General features: G+C 33.7%; 1 protein-coding gene across 1 annotated transcript; it reads left to right on the top strand.

Annotated features, from left to right (window-relative positions):
* Nucleotides 1-4844: 4844 nt before the first annotated feature.
* LOC136805150 (uncharacterized) lies at nt 4845-5645 on the top strand. Its single transcript, XM_067061712.1, has one exon. It carries the CDS (start codon nt 4845-4847, stop codon nt 5643-5645), a length of 801 nt encoding a protein of 266 aa, XP_066917813.1.
* The last annotated feature ends 16468 nt before the right edge of the window (nt 5646-22113 follow it).

The raw sequence follows: 22113 nt of genomic DNA, 5'->3' as shown, positions 1-22113 counted from the left end.
TCAAGCTGAGACAAAGTTTTTCATAAGACTTTATTTTATTCTTAAAGCTTTTTTCACATGTAAGTAAAATTTTACTTAAGACCTTGAAGGGTGGGGAATTTCCCTAAGCTTACGTAGTGTTTTAAGGCCTTATGTAGAGTTTGCTTACTTAGGAAAAGTCACGTAAGAAATTCCCAAAAGACAGCCTTACGGACGATTTTCCGTAAGGTCTAAAATAAAATTTTACGTGCATGTGAAAAAAGCTTAAAGGATGAAAAAATAGTCTTATGTTGTGAAACTTTGTTAGGACTAGAGCCTCTTCGCAACCTGTGTCCACTTATATCTGAGACAATCTTCATGATCCCCTTTTTCCCTATTCCCAGCGTCAAATTCCCTGTCATTTTAGGATTCGCATTGACGAGACCCACTATATACGGTTTTATTTTACGAAATTCTATGTCGTTGTTGAAAATTCAAATGAGACAGCTTAATATGTGATTTAACGTTGTTATCTAAAATCAGGACTAAATACCAAGAGCACTTTACGATAAGCTTGTAAACAGTTAGTCTACCGAGGACAACGTTTTAAAAGAGATTGTTATGAAAAAAGGATAATTCTTATAAAAGAATAGAAATTATTTAAAAAAACGGACGAGGTATTCAGTACGTAGCATTACTATCTCCTTGCGTTTTCACAAAATTATACAATTCTAAAGGCACACTTCTTCTGCGCAATTTAAACAAAAGACCTCCGCGCTCCGCTGTGTTAAGGATTAAACCATGTAGAGATAATCAAAGACTTTTGACAAAAGGAATTGACTCTTTAGAAAATTACTGTAGGTTTAGAAACTAAGATTCTTTTATATGAGTTTACAAATCGACACAGTGTCACTGAGTCAGCATGACATGGTGATTGTAGTGAAAAACTAAATAAATCAGTAGCGTAGACAGCGAGGGGCGCAACATTTGTGAAGGAGAGCAGATTTTTATGATACTGTAATTATCTATTCATAATATAAAAATATAATTAGAGTGTCATAAAGATCTGCTCTCCTGCACAATTTTGCGCCCCAAATGTCTACGCTACTGTAAATGAACAAATGTTAAACTTTTAACAAATACCAATATTACGTTGAAGAAAGGAGAATGTGATAAAACATACATAGAAAATAATAAATACCATCTGTTAGAACGAGGACGGATCTCACCCTTCTAACCAAGTTGGGAGACATAACTTATCAGGGATAAATGTCGGAATTTTAACTGTCGGGAAAACTTTAAGGGAGAAAAATTTCGTCAGCCTCTCAACATTTTCATCACTTTCTATCGACAGTTCTTTTGCAGAATACCTTTTTATAAGAACCAGAATTAATTCATTCTTAAGTTTTGATCAAATTACAATCTCGCGTTACCAGTGAATACCCCTTAAAACCTACAAAGTTGGGTTTTGGGCTCTCTTAATTAACAAACGTAATTTAATATTGTATAAGCACTTTTTTAAAACCTCTAATAGAAGGTACTTTCATGAAAGACCTAATTCAAGAATTTTAATTATCGCAAAGGTCGAAGAATCGAAGGTATTCAAAATTTAGCGAAAATCCCGGCAAAAAATCAAGGGTTTTCGGACCTAGATAACACAAAGAATTCAAGGTCATAAAATCTAGACTTTTTTTTTTTTCAAATATAATACATATGTCAAATAAGACTAGCGGGGCAAAGAGAATACGATCTTTCAATTAATTTTTTCAAATAAATACTAGGAATAATAAAGACGAGTTTTCAAATTATAATACAAAAAGAATACCAAATATAAGACGATCTTTTCAATATAATACTATCTTTTCAATTATAATACCTATCTTTTCAAAATAATATTATCTTTTCACGAATATAATACGGCAAATTAATACTATCTTTCAAATAATACTATCTTTCAAATATAAGTTTTTCAAATAGAATACTATCTTTTCAAATTAATACTATCTTTTCAAATAGAATACTAGCTTTGCAAAGAATCTTTTCAATTAGAATACTATCGTGTCAATTATAATACTATCTTTTCAAAGAGACTATCTTTTCAATATAATAAGATCTTTTCAAATATATACTATCTTTTCAAATATAATACTATCTTTTCAAATATAATACTATCTTTTCAAATATAATACTATCTTTTCAAATTAATACTTTCTTTTCAAATATAATACTATCTTTTCAAATATAATACTATCTTTTCAAATTAATACTATCTTTTCAAATATAATACTATCTTTTCAAATATAATACTATCTTTTCAATTATAATACTATCTTTTCAATATATAATACTATCTTTTCATAATACTATCTTTTTCAAATAATATCTTTTCAAATATAATACTATCTTTTCAAATATAATACTATCTTTTCAAATATAATACTATCTTTTCAAATATAATACTATCTTTTCAAATATAATAACTTTATCTTTTTTGAAATACTTCTTTTTTTGAAATTTACCACTTTCTTTTCTTTAACTTTATTGCTATATTTTCGAGGCTCAGAAAAGTCGAGTTAAAAAAGTAGAGTTACGAAAAAGTCAAGTTGAGAGCAGTGCCGTAGCAACCGGGGGACTAGGGGGGGGGGGGGCAATGTCCCCCCAATAATTTTTTCAAAAGTGGTTTTCTGGAAAAACCGAAGTTAATAATATTTTTTCTTCCTATATCACAACTATTAAGCTATTTTGATGCGTTTTTAGACCATTTAGAGAATTTAGAGGCTCCAATTTTCAAAATCGCCCTGACAATCAACTGACGTTACGTACCCTATCAGAGGTCAAGTTTTCAAAGAGAAAATATTCGCGCTGTGATACTCACGGTAGACTACGCGCGTTTAATTCTTTTTTTTAATGATATAAAAAACTGCAAACGTTTTGCAACGTCGTCACATTTTTGACACGGCAGTCAGACCTCCTTTTTAACCCGTCAATTTGTCTTTAACTTACATTTTCAAGTTGGGAAATTGTAAGATGACGTTAAAATGGTATATTTGTGACGTCACAAAATACATGCAGCTTATAATTCGAACTCGAGTTTTTCAACTCAAACTTATTAACTCGACTTTTACGAGTATTATATATTTGAAAAGATAGTATTATTTATTAGAAGAAGATAGTATTATATTAGAAAAGATAGTATTATAAAAATGATAGTATTTTATAGTGCTTTCGCGCGCCATAGAAATCGTAAGGCCCTCAAAGTTATACTTTAAAGCTCATTTATGGTAGCGGCAAGACTGGAGTAGTTTATAATATGCGTGTAATACAGTAGTATAGGCGTTTAAATATGATAATACGATTACTGTTACGGGATTTAGTTTGTATAAACTAAAATTGTTCCCTCCATTACTTTTTGCTTTATTTCTACTATGTCTGAATTAGTCGTCTAGCTTGTTAGACTAGGTAGTGGCCAATAAAATCTGAAGATCGACTTTCTCGAATAATGTGCATTAGACGGAGATTTAGAAAGACATTAGTAACATATGTCAAAAATAAAGTGAATAACAGTTTTCACCCATTAAAAAGCCGCTTTTTGACAAAAAAAAAAACAGGCGCAATTGCATTATGGGCATGAAATCCTGAAAAACAAAAATATTGTTTTGGCAAATATTTGATCAATTGAATCACGGTTCAGGACGACGTGAATTGCAATTTCACAATTTCAATAAGTTGTGAGCAAGGGGTCAATGTTTGGTGGTTTTAGGTTTTATGGTGTAATAGGGCGTAATAGTGTAGGTTTTAAGGTGTCATTTGATTTTAACGTACAGTTTTGAAAATATTTAGGTACTAATGATCTAATTGTAGCATTAGTAACTTTGCAGTGAATCACTGTTCAAAGTTTGAGACCAAAAGGAATATTTAAAAAAAAGTTCTTCAAAAAAAACATTTTGTAGGTTTTAAGGAGTAAATAGCTAAAATTGCATTTTTTCACGAAACAACGAAAATTTTTCTTAGCTGCTTTTACAAAAAACCATACCCAGGGGAGAAATTGATAGCGGTAGCCTAGACTCACCAAAAGTTTCAGTCCTTACTGTTTTCTCTATCAGGATATATGTACCTTTTTTGTTGTAGGTTTTAAAGGGTATCCACTGCTAGTATAAATTAATTCACAATATTTCATCTGATGGAACTTCATCATAGAAGACAAAATCATGTTTGTGGAAATAATGCACAGGGGAGTTTTGACGCTGCTTTTCACGATTTTGTGACTTTAACTGTCAAAAACAGTTGAAATACACATTATTTGAGCCTCTTTGATGTAGGTAACCATTCAAAAAGTATTTAATTGGTATTTTTTGAGTTTTGTTTAGAAATATTTCGTGGATGAGGCCCTTCCAAATTTCCATTGGGACTTAATTTCGCGAAATGCGCGAAATTTAATCCCCGCAAAAGTTTATCCCATTAAAGTAAACAGTTTTCATAAAAATTATTTTTATGAAAATCACAAAGCTCAAATTTTGCAAAATTTAAAACGTTCTTTAAGAAAATACTGAACGTTATAAAATTATTCAGCTTATTATCAATTGTTCTTGCTTTCATTGACTATTACTTTTAAATAGATTGAGGTATTATTTGAGGTATATATTTGAACTATCAATATAAAAAAATTCATATTTTAAAGCTTAAGTTTGAGACCCATTAACCTTTTTTTGTCCAATTTAGGGGCTTGGCTTAAAGTCCTTAAACGTATACACAAGTATGGTGGCCCATAGATATATAGGCAAGAATTTTCCTGTCAAGATCATTTAATGGATCATAATCATGATTTATAAGGAGCATTTAACTTTAAAAGGAATCTCTCCATCAAGCTTGAGTATATTCAGCCAGAAATGCAATCGAATACTCAACTCAACGAACACTTTATTACTTCTATTCAAGAAGCAGACGAAACGATTCCCAAAATAGTTGCCCGAAAACTACACCAGCCGTGGCATGAGGATGTAAAACTTAAGGAACTATATCACCAGAAAGAACTATTGGTAATGAGAAATGCCTGTCCGAAAAAAGTGAAAGCCGTTCGTAAGAAAATCAGAACTAGAGCTCGACAATTACGAAATCAATTTTATAGAGATGAAGCCGAGAAAATAAACCATTTGTCCATTAACAGAGAACATGATAAATTATTTGCCCGTGCCAAAAAGCAAGAAACCACCTTAAAACCAGTCATTGGATCATGTCCTCCGGACAAACTTTTGAACCATTTTAAAACACATTTTAACCCAGAAGACCCTTCTACAACCCAAACACCTGAGGAATTTCTAAATCTTCCAATTTTCGTCAATGCTCTACAGAATATCTCATTGAATTCTGAATTAAATGATGCACCCCCAACCGTTGAAGAAATACAGAAACACTTACAAAAACTTAAAAATAACAAGGCATCTAACGGCATTGAACCGGAGCTCTTGAAAAGATGTACCGAACCAATCATGCTTCAAGTGATACAGAGAATGATGTTCAACCTGTGGAATAATCTCGACATCCCTGGTGCGTGGGGAAACTCTAGACTTAAGACATTGTGGAAAGGGAAAGGTTCAAAGAAAAACCCAACAAAACACCGCGGAATTAGTAAAGGATCAACCGTCTGCAAATTAGCCATTAATATAATTCTTGAACGACTCAGACCCTGATACGAGAATCAGTTATCGGATGAGCAAAATGGCTTTAGAAAGGACCGTGGAACAACAGACGGTATCTACACGGTCAAACGAGTTCACCAAATTTCAAACAAAAAGTCTGAACCTACGTTTCTTCTATTTGTTGATCTAAGTGCAGCTTTCGACCACATACCATGAAGCTGGCTCTTTGAAAGTATAAAACTGCGCTTCCCCGATAGATCCATCCCTCGAACTTTCGAAATTCTTGAAACTTTGTACGAAAATACCACCCTCACCTACGACGGTGCTATGATATCCTTAAAAACGACTTCCGGTGTGCGTCAAGGGGGACCCGAAAGTCCCTTTCTGTTCAATTTATATCTAGACTTCGTTATGAGAGTATTTATCGAAAAATGTAAAGATGATAACCGAATCAAGTTCTTCAAACACTAATATCGAGTTAACCCACAAGCACACTCTCGTGCAGAAAGATTCGAGATGAGAGCAAGTGGTATAAGAACTTGGGGAGAAGCGACTCTCTCTTGGTGTGGATATGCTGATGACATCGTCCTCTTTCTACTTTCACTCGAGGGTATCAGTGCTGCAACAGAGCTTTTGGATTTAACTTTCACTGCCTTTGGTTTGACAATCAATGTCTCGAAAACCGAAACAATGACCATCAATCAAGACCAATATCTCGATTCTATCATATCTCTTCGTGAAGAGCAACTCAAAAATGTCAAAGAATTCAAATATATTGGTGCTGTCCTTAATCACCTTCAACTAAACACAGGGGAAGCAGAACTCAATCAATGAATTCAACTTGCAATTGTAAAATTCGCCCAAATGTCTAACCTGCTACAAAACTTCCAAATCAACCTACGTGTTCGTATCTTCTTCCTCAACAGTTTCGTCAGGAGCCGGTTAACGTCTTCATGTCAGAACTGGAACTTAACGTCTCTCCAGTACGACCGCCTCGATGTCACCTATAGAATGTTTTTGAGGAGAATGGTCAGAGGTGGATTTCGTTATGTAGATGAGGTCAATAATGATTTTCGATACGTCATTAGCAACAAGCAGCTTCACACTATATGTGGTACCTCAGATGTTAGTGTTTTTATCAAACAACAACAACGAAACTACGCAGCTCATGTTGTGAGAATGCCTTCTGGTCGCTTGAGTAAATGTGACCCCCAAGCGATTTGGAGTACATTAAAAATGAGACCGGTCTTGGTGCGGACAGATCGATAAAATGTGCGGCATAAAAGCGGCAAAAAGATTACCGTGCGGTAAAATGATACCTTTGTATCTACCAAAAAATTATCCAAAATTCTTTCCTAGATCAGTCACTAAAGAGCACCATTAGAATGAGTGCGGTATTAAGTGCGGTCACGGTGCGGACATTTTCTTTTTATTGTTTTGCTTGTTTGAACTCGAGGCTGAAATTCTTACGGCAATCGAAAGAAATATAAAGAAACGGCGGGGACCGCACCATCGCCCGCTTTCGTCGGCACTTTGTCCGCACGGACCATACGGTACTGTGCGGTCTTCTGGCCGCTTTTTCAGCTTTTAGTCGCACAATTAACAGTCCAAAAGCGGCAGAAGCATGACCGCACCAATACCGGTCTCATTTTAAATGTACTCCAAATCGCTTGGGGGGTCACAAATTGTTAATGTTTAATGATGATAAAAATCGCAAACGTGGTAGAATTTCTTTGACTTTACTCGATCAAGTAATTAAAAATGAGAATTGTTCGATTGAAAAGTTTTGTGGACTGGCTATTGCAAAGAAAAATGCAAGATAGACAGAGAGTCTTCTTAAAAGGCTCTCGGTCCTTATTTTCTAGGAATTGGAAATAGTAACATTTTATATATTCGCAATTGGTCTTTGATGAATTTTTCCATTCGTTCGTGAATTTCCTTCCACCAACGTTCAATTTTATTTGAAGTGGAGGGACCAAACAGAATTTCCAACTTTATCCATAAGATAAACTTGCATCGTTCTCATGAGTCCAGTTTCAGTCCCTTTGTCAAGAGTCAAGTATCTAGGAATTTGCCAAAAGGAAGTCCATGTAAAATTTACCTATAATTTTTGGGTTAGAGTTCGATGTCCAGACCTTTAAAAAAATAATTTTCCTCGAGAAAGTGTCAAGACAGCCATATAATGCAATTGGGAACGTAGAATTCTGGTAGCCCATCAATATGTCGTGCCCATCTAGTGAGTAAGTCCAGCCTGGGCCATGTGAGACATATGGCTGCTTTTGCTTCTTTCGCTTTCTTTTCAACCCACGTCCTTCAACCCCTACTGATAAGTCGTACATAGTATCAGCCACAAGACTCCTGGGGACTAGCAAATGGTGCTCTGTTCTTAACTTCAAATGCATGGCTCTATACCCAAGGTTCTCTCCTGGACCCTGTAACTCTTTTTGAACTGCATCTTTGACTGTTTCGATGTCAACATTTACATCAATGTAACTCTTGAACCTCTCTCTTGAAATTCTTCCCGACATAACTCTGCAGTGTAGCCTAGAAATCTAAGCCAGATTGATTCAGTCACTTAGTAAAATCTGATGGTAAGTTGTGACTGAATATCTAGCTTAGTACAAGTAAACTCGGTTTCTTATCAACTGACAAAAACGAAATTTCAAATTTTCCCGGGCACCTTTTTGTAAATGCACATAAATTTGTATAATTTGTTCAACACATATTTTTCAACAAAAGATTTCCCATAACTCATTCGCATAAAAAAAGCAAAAATATAAAAATAAGGAATTCGTTAAATAAATACACCCTCCTCCCTATTTACTCAACTTCTCTTTCATCCAGTTATATAAAGGTTTTTCAAATTAAAAGAGGGAGAGAGAAAAACATATCTTTCTTTTTATGCAAAAAGTACAGAATAAAATATGTTCAAAAAGTCTTTCGTTGAGAAGGGAAAAGCGTTTTCAAAACAAACGAAAAATTTCGTTTCTTATCACATGGTATATTATGGCCAATTAGAAGAGGCCAAATGCTCGCCGAGTCTCACCGACTTCTGCGTTCAAAATATGAACGCGCGCTTCGCCCAAGCCAGTTTTTCGAGGCAAACTTAAAATTCCGTACATCATAAAAATCATTAAAGCACCGATAACGCTATATTGTCTTCAGCCGTATCTTGGCCTTGTAAAAACTGGCTTGGTTAACCAGGCTATCTGCAGTGCTAGTTTCAGCTCCAAATTCTCTTTCCATGGTGTTTCATCCGCCATTTTGAAAACTGAACACATTAGCACGAGACGCGTGGTGACAGATATTACGGAGATAACATTTTTGGCACTGGCACTCATGGGCTACACGACTAATTTCAAAAAAAATTCAAACTTTTTCAGGAACTTTTTTTTTTTAATTTTTTTAAAACTTTTTTTTGAACTTTTTATTTTTTTTGAACTTTTTAAAAACTTTTTTTTAAACTTTTTAAAAAACTTTTTTTAAAAACTTTTTTAAAACTTTTTTTAAATCTCCTTTAATTGAAATTTTTCATATATTTTTTATCTTTTTCGTTTCCAAGTTACATTCAAAAAAATACACTAATGGGCCACAATACACGAGCGAGGAAAGTCATTTTTTCAGTTTATAGATTTCAGTGCACTTAGATTTCAGTGCACTTTTAAGTATGATTGAAGTATGATTGAAGTGCATTTTGAAGTATGATTGAAGTATGATTGAAGTGCATTTTGAAGTATGATTGAAGTATGATTTCAGTGCACTTTTAAGTATGATTGAAGTATGATTGAAGTGCATTTTGAAGTATGATTGAAGTATGATTGAAGTGCATTTTGAAGTATGATTGAAGTATGATTTCAGTACGATTTCAGTGCATTTTGAAGTATGATTGAAGTATGATTGAAGTGCATTTTGAAGTATGATTTCAGTATGATTTCAATTCATTTTGAAGTATGATTGAAGTACAATTTCAGTGCATTTTGAAGTATAATTGAAGTACAATTTCAGTGCATTTTGAAGTATGATTCAAGTATGATTTCAGTGCATTTTGAAGTTTGATTGAAGTACAATTTCAGTACATTTTGAAGTATGATTGAAGTATGATTTCAGTGCATTTTGAAGTATGATTGAAGTATGATTTCAGTGCATTTTGTAGTATGATTTAAGTATGATTTCAATGCATTTTGAAGTATGATTTTAGTGCATTTTGAAGTATGATTGAAGTATGATTGAAGTACAATTTCAGTGCATTTTGAAGTATAATGGAAGTACAATTTCAGTGCATTTTGAAGTATGATTGAAGTATGATTTCAGTGCATTTTGTAGTATGATTTAAGTATGATTTCAATGCATTTTGAAGTATGATTTTAGTGCATTTTGAAGTATGATTGAAGTATGATTTTAGAGCATTTTGAATTATGATTTTAGTGCTTTTCGAAGTATGATAAAAGCATAGTTTCAGTACATTTTAAAGTATAATTAAATTTAAATTTTCTGAAGTCAAGTATTGTAAAAAAAATATTCATAATTAAAACAGCAAGAACGTAATTAAAGGAACCAAAGTAAAAACATAGAGATCAACCTTACTTCAATCAACCTTGGTTTTGAATAAACCTCTACATCTCCTTAAAATGGTAACACAATCTTCTCTGTTGTGAATGAGTTCGTTATTAGTGGATGCAGATGGAATTAGAGGGAACGAAAATTGCCATTATTAATAATGAAAAGAGAAATTGATTAATTAGCATTTATAAGTACGTCATTGACACATTATTTTTGTTCTTATTTTTTCTAAGAATACCTAAGAATAAGATCATTGGTCTGATATATCATATCAGATATAATATCAAAATTGAGTTTATTGTATAAAACTCCAGGCTTTGGAACCTGTTAAATTCTTCCAAACCCTTATCGACCCAACTGATTCCTCATTAGTAAACTTTTAAAATTTAGTTTGAGCTGAGATACACGCTTTTATAAGAACAAACTATAAACAACAACATAAGGTTTCTATGGCCAAAACATTTTAAGTCTTTGTGGACTCTAAACTAAAATATACCCGAATTATTAAGAAAAAACTTAAATTTTTATTAGGCTTAAAACTCAAAAAGTTAAGAAGGATTAAAAAAGTTTAATGTTCTTATAAAAAAACACGTACTACTATAACGATGTCAACGATTGGTGTTTATTGTAACCTAATTGACAGAAGATGAGCTATTTGTCAACTTAGTCATAATTAAACTTTTTTTGTCTATGAGGATGTTCAAACACAACAGGCTGGAGGATGCTTCTGTTTTGTGACAAAATTCAATATTTATTATTTTTCTAATATTTTTGATTGCTTGTTGATTGAAGTAGAAGACATTTTCATTTTCGCGGATTACTGTATATTTTCTTCCTTGTTTTACATGGTTAATCTTTTAATTTCTTTCATTGAATATGTACTTCTCGTTGATTGGTTCCTTTGAATGCCCCTTAAGACTTTAAAACACGATTAAGTGGCGTGGAAGTTGTGGAAGGTACACGGCAGAAAAAGACAGTTTTACGATTCAGGACAACTCCGTAAAAAGACAGTTTTCCGGAGTTATAAGACACCGTTTGACGTAGTTTTACCTGACATCGTTCTATTTCAGGAAGCGAACCACGGAGTTGTCCTGAGTTCCATGAACCCGTCCATCCTGAGTTTTACGGAGTGCGTAAAACAATACCTAGTTTTACGGACATAGGAAAACTTTGCAAACGTTGCCTTGTATTAAGCGTTAAAAAGGGGTTATACGCAGTTTTCCGGACTGCGGTATACTTAGGTAACATAGTTTAGCAACGTACGTAAAACCGACAGAGTTACACGGAGTTTTACGAGGTGTGTAAAAAGTGACAAGGTTTTTAACGAGGTTTGCAGTAATGTGAAAAACCAGACAACCGAAAATAGGATGCGTTTTTAAAACTATGGACTTTGTATCTTTCAGAAACGGTTGATACTATTAAAAGTTTAATTCAAAGGATGTTTCAATCCAAATGATTGCATTTGGGAACTGGATTGAGAAATGAAAATGTAGATAAATGAAATAGATTTTTAAATTTTCTCTTATTCTAAAATGTCATTAATCTTATTAGTTGAAAAAATGAATAAATGTCTGGTACATGAATGAATATTGTGAATATATACTAAATAGTTGTTTTAAATTAGTCAATTAATTGTATATAATAAATACTAAATATAAAATTGTTAATTACATCACTTAGTCACAAAAATTAATATTGTTCATAAATAAGATAAATTTTAAAGGATATTGTCAGTTAAAGTAAGGAAATTACTAGAACAAGAAGACTGACCCCCACCGGTCACAAAATCTCAACAAGTCACTGAGACAGGGGTGTAATTATAAACCGAATTTTCGTAAAGACCTGAAAAAGTTTACTTGCACTTCACGTATTTTCAATGGTAAAAACGGGGATTGAAATTTTATCTGTAAAGCCAGATTGACATTATTTCATTGTTATTGAGGTCTAAATCGCTGCTTCAAAAATGCTAGAGCTTGCAAAAACATTGCAGTTATTCAGACCAATCATCAAAGCAAAAGAACCCGTGTTACGTCACTTGATTGTTTCGTTTCTTTTATAAATTAGATTTTAACAACCCGAAAGTTTGCGTGGCAAAATGTTGATAAAGAACTGAAATGGAATTGCCTGTATTTTAAGGGATTTGTGTTTGTTTTAAGCAACAGATTTATGCATAGATGATCGACTTTTACTTAGACGTAAAAATTAACTTAAAAAAATATGATATTAAATAATTTTTTTTTCGCAATTACTTGATTCAATTAAAACAATTACTTGGTTTTTATATTTAATTTTATATTGTTTACCTTTGGGACTTGAAGGCGTGAAATGTGATGAATTGTTTTTGATTTGTCAACAAATATGTCAATTACGTGCTTTGATGTAAAGTGATGTCATCAATCTGAAAGAAAATCAGATATAAATTCAGTCTACGCAACAGAACTTTCAAATATGTAGAAGAAGTCTCATATCCTAAAGAGTAGTATAGTACTTAAGATTTCGCCCGTCTTAAAACGTCAAATCAAACAAGTGTGCTTACATATTTTTTTTAAGACAATAGGTATGACTGGATTGAAACTTGCCAATAAAAAACTCTCATTTTCAAAAGACAGAAAAATACAGCACCGAACCGACCCTCCAAAAGGGTAGTTCTTTAGAAGATTTCGCCCGTTTAAAACGTCAAATCAAACAAAGTGTGGCTTGCATATATTTTTTATAATACAAATAGTAGACTGGATTAAAAACTTGCCAATAAAAAACTCTCATTTTCAAAAAGACAGACAGATACTAGCAACCGAACCGACCCTCCAAAAGGGTAGTTTCTTTAGAAGATTTTCGCCCGTCTTAAAAACGTCAAATCAAACAAGTGTGCTTACATATATTTTTTTAATACAAATATGTATGACTGGATAAAACTTGCTAATAAAAAACTCTCATTTTCAAAAAGACAAAAAGATAACTAGCACCGAACCGACCCTCCAAAAGGGTAGTTCTTTAGAAGATTTCGCCCGTCTTAAAACGTCAAATCAAACAAGTGTGCTTACATATATTTTTTAATACAAAATATGTATGACTGGATTAAAACTTGCCAATAAAAAACTCTCATTTTCAAAAAGACAGAAAGATACTAGCACCGAACCGACCCTCCAAAAGGGTAGTTCTTTAGAAGATTTCGCCCGTCTTAAAACGTCAAATCAAACAAGTGTGCTTGTATAAATTTGTTGATGCTAAATATGTATGACTGGATTACAACGTACTAATAAAAAACTTTTTTCTGGTTATTACACTAACCCAAAGTGAAATTATCGATCAAAATAAATATGCTAACGAAAATACTTATCTTTATTGTCCATTTGGTTTTTGATGTATGCTTTGGAAGTTGATACGTTTTCAGTGGCGAGGAAAGTCCAAAGAAATAATCTGCGAGCTAAGATCTAAGATAGAGAAACTTTTGTCAGTCTTGAACATTTCCTAGTTAAAATTATAACTTAAAAGACTTTCAATTGAAAAAGCAAATTGGTCAATTAAAAGAATAGAAAATTTCCTTTATTTCACAATTAGAAATTAACAAGAAAATTTACCTGGTTGTTGGTTTCGTAGACTTTTGTGTAACTTCCCCTCTTGAAACACCATTTTGAATGAACTCTGGCGCCAACATATTCAATGAATGAACCGCGTTTTCAGAAGAATGGGAACTAAAATCCGTCTTTATTCCAATATCCCGATCGGATAAAATTTGATCAGGAAAACTCCGTAAAACTATTTTTTTCATCTCCCGATGTTATGAAAATCGAAAATTGGTTTTCCGAAGTTTCACGACACGCACTTGCATAAAACCAACTTTTAGACACGCATGCAAACTGAGGAAAATTACGATGAAAATTTACGATTATTTTGACGGAGTTTACCGAAATTAGGAAACTCTATGTCCGTAACGCCGTTTAACTCCGCTTTCCATCGATTATCCTGAATTCTCCAAACTCCGAGAAACTCACTTTTTTAGCCGTGGTATCAACTTGAGTTTTAGGGTTTTTTGACGGATCGTGAAGCATTCTGCTTGATCCCAGATGTATATACTTTTTTTTAAAAGAACCAGCGAAGTCGTAATGAGGCTCAGTGTCCTTTTCTTAATTTTTAGAACAGAACGAAGTTAATTTAGGCATAATACCCTAATTCTACTATTTTGATCCTTAATTTTCTTAAATCTCAACAATTCTAGGGTCAGTTTTGTTCTAAATTTTCGCTTCTTTATTGGTTTTATCGAGCCTCGCTGTTCTTATAAAATAATAGTGTAATGATTTTATTTCAAATTTTATTTTCAAAACTACTAGTAGTATAAGTTATTTGGAAATATTGGTGCTTTTTTTTACAAAATAGTGACCTCTCATCAAGGGCTCCTTGTCTAACATACTAGAATAAGGTCATGAAGAACGAAAAGCTTGAAATTTTAAACATTGATCTATTTCTTCAAGGCTCTCTTTAGAAATTGACAAACAAATAGGACCTTAAAAAAGAATTATCAGCATCTCAAAATTCAAAAAAACTTTCACCTTAAAATGAACAACAATTTTCAAGAAAAAAATCCGTAAGGGTCGATTCCCCGCCCCTCCAATTTTTCTCTGCACTATATAGGTGTTACAGGGTCCAATTTTAAAGACCTAATTTTTGGCCGGCACATATAGTCATTTTTTAATCAAATCCCGGCCGGGTATTGATCCATCTTAGCGGATTAATGGCATTAACAATGAGTTATACATTGACATTTTGCAGGATAACTGTGTCAAAATATGTTTTTTTTAAGTTAAAAAAATATTTTTTCCTCAGAATAAAGAAAGAGAGAAAAGAGAAAGAAAATCGAGGAATGATGCTATAGAATGAATTCTTTGAATAAAGTTCATTGTTTTAATAAAGGATGCGACCCTGTCGAGAAAAGCTGACCTGCCGTAACCGACGGACATATCATCTTGATGAGTATTTTGCTTTTGTTGCAAATCTTCACTCATTGAAAAAAAGGAAAATATTCTCTTCAGATTTCTGATCAATCAAGAATCAACTTATGTCTGGTGACTGACTTTTTACCTAAATCATTATGGATTGTGGAAACTAACATTCAAATTGAACTTCTAGGGATGATATTTAGGTTGACATAAATAGAAATTAAATTCTTGTATGAGAAATTGAAGGACTTAGAAGACTTATTTCTCATAAGACGCATGACCCTCGAGGTTTTCACACTAATGCTGTATTCATGACATGCACCAGTGCAATGTCTCCCACGGACCCAACAACTGATTGGTTGCAAGTGACGTATTGACTGATTTACGTCACTCAAAACCAATCAGCTGTGAGGTCCGTGGAAGATGACGAAATACATTGCAATGCCGCATATCATGGACTGAAAATAAAACTTATTGGCAGGTTTCGAAAAATGGGCCGTGTAAAAATAAATAAAGGGCTTGATTAAATCATTCATTTAAAATGCATTAATGGAGGATGTTTAAATATTTCACTCTAGCTCTGTTGACTTTTAAACTCAATACGCTAAACACCCTTGTGTGAGAATAAGAATTTATTAACAAAAGGGAAACAAGTTGTTTAAACCTCATTGTAAACTCACCCGTTAATTTAACCACGCTGGCGTGGTTTAGCATGATTCAATAGCAATGTTTACATCAATTTTCACCAATTTGATCCAATATCTTCAGTCTGTAGAGGATTAGATAGTGACAACCTTTTAATGAGCCGAATACGTCTCCTAATCATCTCCAGTAATTATCTGTCGTCCGATTTGTCCAACCTTTATTGAAATATAAAGAAACTAGCGGTAAAACATGTCATAAAAATTAATTTCCAGTTCTAATTTAGGATCGTACGCAATTTCAAATGTACTGCCTACTGTCACCAATATTGTAAAGTTTCTCCATAGTCTATTGTAGTTTGCTTGACTTGTCCACGGAGTATGGGAATGCGCCGAGGGGTACAGGGTACGTTTTAGGCAGTACCATTCTCCAACCCAGGTGGGTTAGGAGAAAAATAATTTTGAAAAATTTGGAGACAGAAACAATCGAGACTTTTGTAATTTAGACACATTTAGAGAGACTTCAAATCCCCACGGAGGGCCAGTTTTTCGAATCTCACCACCACAACCCGTCGGTTAGAAGTAGTACCTAGCTATGTATTTGTTTTTTCAGCGACAGAGACGGTAAGGTTGTGATTTCCTATATCCTGACTGGCTGAGTACGACGGTAAATCAATTTTGTCCTGATTTTGCGGGTCAGAACTGAGGGTTTTTCCAAATTGCATCAACCGCTTTACCGTCCTCAAAAGTGCAAATCCATAAACTTACTAGTACCCCCCTCTCCGACGGAAGAAGTTGGAATGCCTATCCTTGAGATTTGTCAATTATCACAATTTTGCGGGATTTTATTGCTTACGCCTAGCTACATGGTTATGTTAAACGATTAACCTTAGAGATTTTGAAAATAAGACTCCTCTCACAAGACTCTGTTAATTATTTTCGATGTATGCCAAAAAAATTATCGATCTTTTCCAAGGAAAAATCTCACTGGGAGACAGACTTATACATCTTGAAATCTTGAAATCGTCAAAACATTTTCAAAGGCAAAAAACATCGGCACTGAGAAGCGAAGATGAGTGGGAAAAAACAGTAAAGAACGATCGAAAGTTGCAGACAATTTTTTTCTGATATAAAATAAATTTATTGGTCGTTGTATAACAGTTAATAGATGATCTAGATATTGCAAAAAAACATGATCGATTATATTATGCGAAGAAAAGTCATCATCGCTTTTCATGGTCCAATTTTGTGGTCTGTGTTTTAATGCAGTTATATGACTTTTGTTTGATAAACTTTGGGTTTGTATTGCCTTTCAGAAGAAGTATCATTTTGGTTTGCTTGTATTGCATTAGTTTGTCAGGAAGATAATCTTTAAGTTATGGAAAAGTTTTCAACAACTAGCTTTTAGGAAAGGAGTTGATTATTGTGGGCTCAATCAACGACGCTGGTGAAAATACTTCACTTTCAAAACCATCTGACTCCCTTATGCTATTGATGATTCTGATGGACGCGTTGACATGGATAATACACAATTCCTCCAATTGTACGGCACTGGCCTCTTTACGTCGCAGAATCGTTTATCAGCCCTGGCTCGCGACGGTGGAAAATACTTCATTGCGACTCTCGATATTGATCTAACGAGACTTTCAAATTGAATCTGTTTCAAAAAATATATTTAATTCACGAGAAAAAGAGACTAGTACAAGAGATTATCTTAACCGGTGCTGGTTTATTTTGTATCAAATTTGTTAACAGGCCAAAAGACGATTAGATAAGTATAATTCATTATTCTACAAGAGAATAAAATGTAATGAATTAAACAGCATAATTCGTGATTAGCTCTCTTAAAGGTTGTACTTAGCATCTTATTAGCATGGTTTTTTACAAAGAGATTTGAAAGCAATTTCCGTTTTCTTGGTCTAATGATACCTTTAGTTCCTCTGAAGAAGTTATATTTCAACAACTAGACAAGGTAATGTCTCTGCGTACACTTATATTCAGCTATTTGACTGGTTGGGATTCCTATCAATGGGTTCATAGAAACGGAAGGGTGTCCAGCTGACTAGTCCACCATGTTGTTTTCATTTCTCGTTGTCAACCACGTGACGTTCGAATGTTTGGAAACTGAAACGTTCGAAAATTCGACGTAAACATAGAACATCATGGCGGGCTAGACGACTTAATCACCGGGCAAACTCTTCCGGGAAGTCTGTAGGTAGATAACCTATTTAGTGTGAAAAGTTATTTGATTCCTGCGCCTGTCTAGTTTGGTTAGCATTCATTTGTTCACAAAGAGTGATTCACAAGAATTAAGCAATGAGTGTTCACAGGAAAGATTACGTGTGGTGAGAAAACGTCTGTGTTAGTGTCACGGGTACTCATGGATAAGTAAGAATAACCACTTGATGATAAGTCTTCAGGTTCTGCGTGGTAAGAAAACGTCTGTGTTAGTGTCACGGGTTAGCGTTCGTGAATAAGTAAGGAGAACCGCTTGATGATAAGTCTTCAGGTTCTGCGTGGTAAGAAAACGTCTGTGTTAGTGTCACGGGTTAGCGTTCCTGAATAAGTAAGGAGAACCACTTGATGATAAGTCTTCAGATTCTGCGAGGTGAGAAAACGTCTGTGTTAGTGTCACGGGTTAGCGTTCCTGAATAAGTAGGAGAACCACTTGATGATAAGTCTTCAGATTCTGCGAGGTGAGAAAACGTCTGTGTTAGTGTCACGGGTTAGCGTTCATGAATAAGTAAGGAGAACCACTTGATGATAAGTCTTCAGATTCTGCGAGGTGAGAAAACGTCTGTGTTAGTGTCACGGGTTAGCGTTCATGAATAAGTAAGGAGAACCACTTGATGATAAGTCTTCAGATTCTGCGAGGTAAGAAAACGTCTGTGTTAGTGTCACGGGTTAGCGTTCCTGAATAAGTAAGGAGAACCACTTGATGATAAGTCTTCAGATTCTGCGAGGTGAGAAAACGTCTGTGTTAGTGTCACGGGTACTCATGGATAAGTAAGAATAACCACTTGATGATAAGTCTTCAGGTTCTGCGAGGTGAGAAAACGTCTGTGTTAGTGTCACGGGTTAGCGTTCCTGAATAAGTAAGGAGAACCACTTGATGATAAGTCTTCAGATTCTGCGAGGTGAGAAAACGTCTGTGTTAGTGTCACGGGTTAGCGTTCATGAATAAGTAAGGAGAACCACTTGATGATAAGTCTTCAGGTTCTGCGAGGTGAGAAAACGTCTGTGTTAGTGTCACGGGTTAGCGAACCACTACCGTAAGGTTTAGTTTCGATTCAGGACTTAATGATAGAATAGATCTTGGATAGATGCCAGAGATGTATGACACTGAGAATTGAAGGAAACAATAATCTCTGGTTAATTAATGGTTAATTTCTTCAGTTTTTTACAGTGCTCGATACATAAGTAGAGCGATGTCAGTCAGAAAGAAAAGACACTTTTTTATTCTGCTACTGGCAGTTTCATGGCACTTTGGTGACAATCTTCAGGCAATTAATGATAATTTCTGAGATCTGCCGTGTGGAATCAAGAGAGAATAATGTTGGACTAAATATTAACGTTGCCTCATTCATGTATAGCTACATGCCCTTATAAATTTCTATGGTGTTCCAGCATAAGATATGGACTAGGAAGCTCGTATCCTGGACTTTGATTTATCTAGACAGATAAGTTTCCTTTAGGAAAAACATATTCTCTAAATTGAAATTCCAGAAAGAATTTTTCTCAATAATGCATTATTCTCAGTCAAATTTTCAGTTGACACATGACGCAACGTTGCATCAACGTTCATTTAACGTTTTCGTTGTCATTTAACATTTTGTGTCAGTTGTGATGCTCTGGGAATGTTTTTCTTTGAAGGGGTAGTTTTGGTTATTTAGTTTGTAAAAAATATTTGATATGAGTATATGTAACCTAATAATGTAACAATGACATTGTAGGAAGGTGTATCAAAAAATTTCCAGTACGATCTAAACATAAGCAATGGGCTGTTTTCTTTTCAAGTTTGGATTTTGATTGGTATTATAAGCATAATTACTATGGATCGATGAAGATAAAGAAAGTCATGTTATATGATTACTTCTTCCAATGATTTGATGAGTGTACGTAACGTATAATAATACAGTTGTCCGTAAACAGACCTGATCTCTAATGAAAAGTTGTTCATATACACGCTTCTTTTTATAAGAATGGTGTAAATCCATTTCATCATGGAAATTCTTAACTTTTTGGGAAAATCATCCTAAATTATTCTTACAGCATTCTTAGGTTAGGATCCTAATTCTGTCTAGATTTTAACATTTAGTACATACGTCTCAAGCATATAATGACATTTCTTCTGAAAGGAGTTACTTGGGGGTAATTGACAATTATAATAGAAAATGCTATAAAAATGCCATTCTTAGCTGAGTAGCAAAATTCCATGATGGTGATATTCATAGCATTATTCTTAATTTTTTGGCCATTTGCATCATGATATATCATTATAAAGTGTATTCTTATAAATATATTCTATAAATATTTTTATAATTCTTATACGTGTAATTCTTATACGTGTACCGTACTACGCTACGTTATACGTGAGATACGCGCTGGTTAGACTAATTAATAATACACCTTCTCTTAAAGATACACTCAACACTGGTGCTTAATCTTATTTAGTGGAAAGCTATACATTGTACATAATATCATATTCTAGAAAGAGATTTCGGATCCTTTGAAGAGCCTTTGACTTCAAGGTAATAGATATAACTGGCTAATTGATTTAGTTTAACTGTTGCTTGATTCAGTTTAAAAGTTACAAGGATGAATGACTTCTTGCTGTGTGAGTTTGAATGGTCAACTTATATAGTTTGATAGTTTAAAGTGATCTTATTTTTAAAGCAATCAAATTTGTTTTAAGTGGTAATATCATACTGGTATATGACAGTTGGGTATGATCAGTGACAAAATACTTGGCACAGATTGTGAGAGCCATTTCACTTTCATATCACTTTCATGGTTTAATGTGTGGAACGAACATTTCGTTAATTTTTCTATTGAAGATACGAGGTGAGTACACGTTTTATTTTTTATTAGAACCCAGTTTATAAGAACATTGAGGCTGAAATTCGTCAAAAAATTAAGAACACCGTAAGAACATGCCCAGCCTCAGTTTGGAAAAAAATGATAAGAAACTGCAATTTTTTCCTCTTTTCAAGCAGTTTAAACGAAACTTAGGGATGGATTTTCGAAAATCGAGAGTCAAATATTGTCCAAATTTTACCAATTTTTAAGTGCTCTTTATTTTGCTTGATATTGTCGATTTAGAGTAGTCTGAAAAAATAAGAACGCATTTAAGAACATTTTAGGCTGAAAACTGCTAAAGCTAATAAGCACATCCAGGCTCAGCCAAATTTTAGATGTTCTAATAAAAAATAAAACGTGTATGATATTCATTTTGTACCACAGAGCCAATTGAACCATTTTTTGATTATACTGAAGGGATGGTCTTTGGTACAAACAGGTATTTCCCATGGGCGCTATCATGTTATTATCAGAATTATAAGAAGAGCGAGCTACGGGACTGACTTGTTTTAGACCTATTCACACGTAATGGTTCCGTTTCGCTCTGAAATGAAATGAAGCCATTCTATTGGTTAAAATTGACGTAAATATTTAATTTAACTAACTTAACTTAACTAAAAGAATGTCTTCGTTTCGTCTCGGAGCGAAACAGAACCGGCGTAGCGTGTGAACATGGTCTTAGATATTAGTGTACATTTTTTTAATAAGAACATCAAAAGTTGTTGAAGCCTTTGGATGTTCTTAAATTTTTTAGTTTTATGAGTAATAATGTTCTTGACATGTTCTTAAACTTAGCACTTCAGAAAAAAGAGTACACATTTTTTATAAGAACGTACAATCAATTTAATAAATATTCCAACGATACAAAATTAAAAATATCACTTTCATACATCGTAGAGTTTTGGCCTTCAGCCTTAGAATTCCGATTTACTTTTTTAGAGAATTTCTAGCAGTATATTTTTCAATTATCCCAAATCAATGCCTCCACCAAAATACTATACTTTTTTTTTTGCTTGGGAACTTTTCAGTGGATTTAAAAATATCTTTTGATAATTTTCATAAAAGATATTCATAATGGATTTGAAAACACACAACTTTGAAAAACAAACTTTTGTTGTTGTGCTTACATTCAGTTTTCACCTTTCAAATCGGTATTTTATATCCAATTTTTCAAAAAGAATGAGCGAGACAGGGTCGTTAAAAGCCTTTTTTTTTTCTTTTTTCGGGAAACTCGTTCAAATATTAACGACGAGTGTCAATCAATCAGTTCCAGAGTAGGAATCTTAAATCGTCCTTCAAAAAGTT

Source organism: Clytia hemisphaerica, unplaced genomic scaffold (assembly GCF_902728285.1).
Source record: "Clytia hemisphaerica strain Z4C2 unplaced genomic scaffold, Clytia hemisphaerica genome assembly, whole genome shotgun sequence".
Classification (NCBI taxonomy): Eukaryota; Metazoa; Cnidaria; class Hydrozoa; order Leptothecata; family Clytiidae; genus Clytia; species Clytia hemisphaerica.
The sequence above is the reverse complement of the archived record's forward strand: the minus strand, read 5'-3'. Positions and strand labels throughout refer to the sequence as shown.

Bases quoted from the DNA above. Each gene is read 5' to 3' on its own strand.
- LOC136805150 (XM_067061712.1), top strand. From the start codon at position 4,845: ATGCAATCGAATACTCAACTCAACGAACACTTTATTACTTCTATTCAA.